At 58.0% G+C, this 6,782-nt stretch overlaps 1 protein-coding gene across 1 annotated transcript in view; it reads right to left on the reverse strand.

Moving 5' to 3' along the window:
- Positions 1–6,614: 6,614 nt before the first annotated feature.
- The window catches only part of SHH (sonic hedgehog signaling molecule), a 9,270-nt gene continuing 9,102 nt past the window's right edge, over positions 6,615–6,782 (reverse strand). Inside the window, exon 4 of the mRNA XM_040259935.1 lies at positions 6,615–6,781. Within this exon, the coding sequence (XP_040115869.1) occupies positions 6,617–6,781 (165 nt within the window). The 3' untranslated portion in view covers positions 6,615–6,616. The remainder of the gene's footprint in view (position 6,782) is intronic.

A 6,782-nucleotide genomic window follows, 5' to 3' on the forward strand; every position in this document is an offset into this window, starting at 1 on the left:
CGTGAACCATGAACTTCCAGACGTTCAAGCTGGATTAGAAAAGGCAGAGGAACCAGAGATCAAATTGCCAACATCTGTTGGATCACGGAAAAATGGAGAGAGTTCCAGAAAAACAGCTATAGCTGCTGTATCGACTATGCCAAAGCCTTCAGCTGTATGGACCACAACACACTGTGGAAAATCCTTGAAGTGGCTCCCTGGGCGCAGATAAACAGGAGGGCGGAGGTGGTGTGCACTGCAGGCTGCGGGGGGTGGCAGTGGCGGGTGTGAGGGGAGTGGGCTGCTTGTGTGGACGCACCACGGGCTAGTCAGTCGTGATGGTCAGCATGCTGCAGCCCGGAAGGAGCTCTGGGCGAGTGGTCAGCGTCGGTCTGCCAGGCTTTTCCTTTCTTCTTGAACGTCTTCCTTGGAGAAGAGAAAGGGCTGAAAAGATGTGTTCCTGACAGCAGTGGCCGCACTAGGCTCTTTGCGGGAGGGACCGGCCGTGGATGAGGACCAGGGGCTTCTCCCACCCGAGTCGCGCACCAGCCAGCCCTGGGTTCAGGGGAGAGGGGTTCTCTTAGTGCCTCTGGCCCCTGCACGCAGCCACAGGGGACACTGGCACAGGGCAGATGGCTCAATCCCTTTCCACTGAGAATGTCGTCCATGCAGGGACGGTCCCCGGGGAGGCCATCCAAGGGAAAGGTTCTGGGGGGGTCCTGTCCCTCAGGAGACAGCTGGCGATGGCTCAGGATCTCCACGGGGTCGACCCTGAAGGCTGGTTCACAGAGACTCAGAGTCCTTCATCTGGAATTTTCCAAGACTGCAAGGTCATTCTTTTTCTTGAGTGAAGACAGTGTGGCCGAGTCCAGGTGAGGCCCGCGCCTGGGAGGCGCTGTCCAGCCTCAGAGCAGGCATGTTTCTGAGTCGGAAGGGTCCCAGTGTCCCCAACCCCGTCTCCCCAGGGATGGAGCAGAGAGGGGGGTTAATGCCCCCGGCCAAAGGGCCACGGCGGGGCAGGGCCCAGCTTCCCCCGTCCCGGTGGGAGCAGAGGCTGCTGTGACCGTGGTCAGTGTCTGTGGCCCTTGCTTCCTACCAGCTTCGCACAGGCCATCTGCTCAGCCCGTGGCCTTGGGGACTCCTTTCCAGGCCCTGGGAGCCCCGCGAGGATCCACATGTCCAGGAACCCGGGCCCTCAGGAGCAGGGCCTGGTGGGTCGTACCCCCGGCTGCGTGCCTTGCTCTGAAGGTGCTGCAGCAGGGCCGGACGCAGGGCCCCCCAGCCCTGGGAACCCTCAGCCCCGGTGAAGGGAGACGAAAGGTCTGAGCCTGGAACGGCCCTGAGGGCCCCGCCCTGCCCCGCCGCCCGCGTTTCCAGCCTCCGCTTTTTCCAACACGGTCACCTTCTCCCCTTTCCTTTTGTGACCCCTGATATCCTTCAGAGCACCCGCCCCGGCCCGGGGCTCAGGGGCGGCGTGAACGGCTGGACTTCAGCTGGGGCCACTGAGAGTGTAGGGCGGGGCGGGGGTGCTTCCGCTTCACCCCGACACGGCAGCTCTCCCCAGGGCCTGCCTGGCCGCCGCCGCCCTCTCCTTGAAGGTGCCTTCGACGTTCGCGATGCTCACGCCCCAGCCGGCCGGCTCAGCCCTGCGGGCTCCTCCTGGCCACCAGCCCGAGTTCCGCGCCGTGACCAGCAGAGGGCGCTCGGACACCACGCAGCGCGCCCGTCCCACCCGCCCGCCGCCCTGCCGATGCTGGACCCCGGGGAAGCTTGGGCGGAGAGGAGGCTGCTCCCGACGACGCACGGTGCCGCTTCATCCAGCACGGCCGCCGCTCCGCGGCCCGGGGCTGTGGCCAGGGGGACGAGAGGCCGCCCGGGAGTCCCGGCGCTAAGTGGAGGGGCCCGCACCCTCGGGAGGCGTCCACGGGAGGGGCAGTGGCCGCCCAGCGCTGGAAGCGACGGGGCGCTGACCCTCAGAAGGATGCTGTCTTGTCCTACAGAGGCCGCGGAATAACAGCACCCGCGGCGACAAGTCGCAAGGGAGCGGACAGGCCGGTCTCCACCCGGTCACCCCGAGCTGAGGCCTGCGCTTCAGGGCTCTGACGCAGCCCCCTCCACCCCAACCCCCTGTCCTGCCTCTGCCGTAGATCTTGTTTTCTGGGCTCCTGTCTGCTGGGTCTGGCTCGAGGGTTTCAGCTGGGATGCTGATGACATGGACCAGCTGGGTGACAGACACAGGGACCCAGAGCCCAAAGCTCCTTTCCAAGACTCAGGGCTGGTTTCCCTGCCTTCTGGTTGCCTGGCTCAGAGAGGGAAGCCTTGAGCCTTCCTGGGGTGTGGAGAAGGGGGAGCTTCCTGCCTGGTGTCCAGCAGAAAAGGTGTCCCCCTCCCATGGAGGCAGACACACAGGCCCCGGGACCCAGGGCAGAAGGTTCTGTTCACCAAGCAGCTCGGTCAGATGGGGGAGCCCTTGGATTTCTGGCATCATATTTCTTCGAATTTATCTTTTGGAAGTTCTGGGTCCTCTTATCTAAACCAGTCTCCCCCGTCTGAGAACATAGTTGCCCTCATCCTGGAAACCAAAGATCCCACTGAACACCCAAACCTTCACACAGTTCCCTGGTCTCCTCACTGAGGCCCAGAGCCTGTGTACAGAGGTGTGGATCGCCGTCAGTTTCTTCTTCATCTCAGAAAATCAAAGCTCAGCCAAGAAAAGCCAAGAGGGTTACCTCCAGATGCAGGCTCCCTAGTTTCTCAGCCGGGGTGGTTTTCACCGGGTGGGGTGAAGCCCGCGTGGCTTCTCGCATCTGCCCGTGGGTCTGTCTCCAGTTTATCTCCAGACTGGCATCAACTTCACCTGTTACAGCAGCAGGTCTTCCTGGATTTGTTACACAGCAAGGAGCATGGCAGCCTTTGAACCCCAACAGAAGGTGCACTGTGCTGGCCACACCCCAGAATCCCAGTGCACTCCACTGCCGCCCCCCACCTCCACCATGTGACAGTGTCAGTCACTCAGGCGTGTCCGACTCTCTGTGACCCTATTGACTGCAGCCCCCCAGGCTCCTCCGTCCATGGGATTCTCTAGACAAGAGTACTGCAGTGGGTGGCCATGCCCTCCTACAGGGGGTCTTCCAGCCCAGAGATTGAACCCGGGTCTCCTGCATTTGCAGGCAGATTCTTTACTGTCTGAGCCACCAGGGTTTCCATGTGAGATTTGCAAAGACCCAGAGAGCACACATTTCAGGCTCTGCGGGTCGTGTGGCCTCCAGTGCAGCTTCTCAGCCATGACGGCCCTGGGTGGGAGAAGGCAGCAGTGGGCAGAGGAATGAGCCGGGCGGGGGAGATGCAGGCGACTGTGGCTCCAAGAGAAACTTGCTGGTTGGAAACTGAGTAATGAGTTTGATAGAATTTTCACATATGAAATATCCTTTTTCTTCAGCTGTTTTGTTTTCAACCACTTAACGTGGAAAACCCCATCTCAGCTCGCGGGCTGCGTAAACACAGGCCGCTGGCCAGATTTGTCCGGGGGCTGAGGATGGCTGATAAGAAATCCTGAGAAGGCCACTTCCCTGGGCCTCTCCGCCCCTTCGAGTGGACTGTTCTTTCACAAGGATGCACTGGCCACTTCTCTGCGTCACTGGGGAACCCAGCTCCTCCCCACCACCCCCGCCCCAGGCCTGGAGCTGGCTCACGGGCAGGCCCTGTGTTGACTTCTGGCCACATCTTGCAGCTGGCCAGCATTCTTTGCATGTCAGCCCACTCCATGCGGAGGTGGCGCTGACAGCCAGGGGTCTCCACCAGGGGAGGAGGGGCCTGTCTCTCCCAGCGGCCCGCTGGCCGCTTGCTCAGATGGATGGGCTCTGGCTTGGTCCCAGGGCCCGGCCCTTCCCTCCCCGGATGGTCTACAGTGTGCGCGCTCCATGAAATGTTTGCTTTCACGTTTTGGGGACACAGTCGTGGAAGAACGCATGAGCCGCGGATGACAGGAGGGGACAGGGGTCCTCCCACAGAACAGACATGGCGCAGGGTCTCTGTGACTTCTTTAATTTTTCAACCAATAGAGCACAAAGACAACAGGTTCAAGTACATTCGGATACGCGTGTTTGACAAACAGACGTGCATTTAGCCACGAGGGAGGCGGGCAGCAAGACCACACACACATCTGGCACCAACGGTCGGTCGGTCCCGTCACCCCCGACCATGGAGAAGCGGGCCCTGGGCTGGCGTCAGCCTGCGCTGATCCTTGCTGGGTGCTTGGTCTGTCTACATGGTGGAGGTGGAAAAGGGAATTCTCACCAAGAAGCTGGAAAGGACCTTGAAAGGTGGGACCCCCGAGGGGCAGGACCACCTCACCCGGCCAGGAGGGGGCCTGACCTCTCTCTGACTGCTAATGAGTCAGGGGGTCACCCAGGCCCAAGCCCACGGTGTGCCCAGTTAACTGAACACTCAGACTTGAACAGTCACCAGAGCAGAAATCCCCAGACTCAGCAGGACTTGCAACCCGGCTGACCCCCAGGAGACCAAGGAGAACCAGGGACCGCTCCTCCCTGGACGGCGAGCCCCGGGCCCCAGCCCTGTCCATCGGGGCCCCGGCCTCCTGAAAAAGCCATGTCTCACCAGACCTGGAGCACAGAGGCCCCTGGGGGCCTCAGGAGTGGCTTTCCCAGACCCTGCCCCGGGGGGGCGGAGGGGGGCCCGGGTCATCGGCTTGAGTCCCGTGCCCCTCGCCCCAGGCCAGCCTCCAGACACGCTTCATCCGCTGAGAAGCCCTGGGGCCCACACGGCCCACCTGCCCAAAGCTGGGCCTGTACAGGCTCACACTGGGGCTGGTAGTGCCCAGTGTGACCGCAGTCTTCACCGGACGGAAGCCCCTGGAGTGACCCACCGGGGTGGCCAAGCAGCAGGCGTGGGGCACCAGCCACTCATGGAAGGAGGGCTGTGACCTGGGGACAAAGGTCCTCACCTGGCACCACTCAAGACAGCTTGGAGACCCGGCGTGGCCCGAGGACCCCAGCACCCCCGGGCTCTAGGGGTCTGTGGGCAAGGCAGGAAAGCCAGCGGCCACACCGAGCAGGCGGGGAGCATGTGGGCAGCGCGTGGCCCTCTCCTTGGGGACCCTTCTGAAAAGGAAACCCCAGGACTTCAGAAAGCAGTGAAGGACTTTCTCCCTGCAAGGCCGGGGCGGGGCACCCCAACCTGGGGCCACCAAGCTGGGGGGAGCAGAGTCAGCCACGGCACCACTGAGCCTGGGGAGGAAGTTCTGGGTGGCCGAGCCCCTCCGGATGGGCTAGCCTGTGGGGAGGCGAGGGCTGGCCGGTACCCAGCTCGGCACCGCCATCCTTGGAGTAGAGCAACTTTCACACAATAAATACAAACAGAGCTGAGGTTTCTCCAGTGACCAAAACAAACAAGTCAATTTGGTTACCTGCTTTGGTTACCTAAGCAAGCTGATCTGAACTCACAGTTTGAGCAAAACATCTAAATACAATACGGGGAACTCCTGTTAGCACTAGGTTTCCCAAACAAAGCCAAAAAAGCAAAGAAAAAGGGCTGCAACAGGGATTCTTAGTGATTATACACTAACCAGTCTGTGCGCGGCACATTTTATTTCTATAAAACTATTACAAAATATTCAAAAATACATTTTAGTAAATTTACAGCAGTTATTTCTCAACTTATTAATGCAAAAACATCCTTTGTTTTTCTCTGTACAAACTACAGGCTCCATCCTTGTGGGCTCATCACTATGTGCGCTTTTTAAAAATATTATTTTCTAATAAATTCTTTGAAGTTAAAAATAAGAGTTCTTCCAGTTTATCCAAGAAAAAAAAAAGTTATGTGTGAGTGAGTGTGTAACAGTCTTGACTTCCAAGAATGTGGCAAAAATGGTGATGACAAAGCAAATATTAAACCCAGAAGACAATACAGGAGATGGCTGTGACATTGGAAGCTAGTTAAATTAAAATAATATATTTTCATATTTTACACTATTTCAAAAATGAAATGTAATTCAGTTAAGTATTGATCTCTCAAAAATCTAATTTACAATTCTGCGTATAAAAATATAATTTGTGGACCCCCATGAAGCTTGTTTTAGTTTACACTTGCCCAAAAGCAGGAGCATTGCAAAGGAGGAGTGGAGAGGACAGAACTCTGCTTTCTGAAAGTCAGGACGAGGGGCATGTAGAAAAATAGACTCTGAGCGGGTGGCTTGGCCTCACAAAATAATCTTTCCCCCTGTGAGTACAGTTCACATGATAATAAATTATCCAGGAAACAAACTATTTAAGGCTCTTGAAGGTCCGGTTCATATTATTTTAAAACATCTATTCATACCAAACAAATAAATAGCCAGGAGAGGTGAAAAAAAAAACAAACCAAAATTAAAACAAGAATCAAAAAATTCAAAAATATATATATATATAAACTAAAGACGACGACAGAATTTCTCAGGGTCTTTGATTCCTCATAGTCTACTTTGGACTGTCCTACTTTATTCTTATTCTTACTCTTATTATAATTAAAGTTTCATTGCGTGCGCCGTTTCCGTGTGTCCTTTGCGGCGTCCGCCCCCCCCTACCCCGCCCGCCCGCCCCGCCCCGCCCCCCTCCGGTGCCCTCCCCGGCCCCCGTGGCCTTCAGCTGGACTTGACCGCCATGCCCAGCGGGTGCAAGTCCTCGCTGTCCAACAGCCAGGTGCCTATTTGGTAGAGCAGCTCCGAGTACCAGTGGATGCCCGCGGCGCCCGGCGCGTCGGCCGCCCCCGGCGCCCCCGGCGCGGGCGGGGGGACGCGGCCGCCGCCC

The sequence above is a fragment of the Oryx dammah genome, unplaced genomic scaffold (genome assembly GCF_014754425.2).
Source record: "Oryx dammah isolate SB20612 unplaced genomic scaffold, SCBI_Odam_1.1 HiC_scaffold_18, whole genome shotgun sequence".
Lineage (NCBI taxonomy): Eukaryota > Metazoa > Chordata > Mammalia > Artiodactyla > Bovidae > Oryx > Oryx dammah.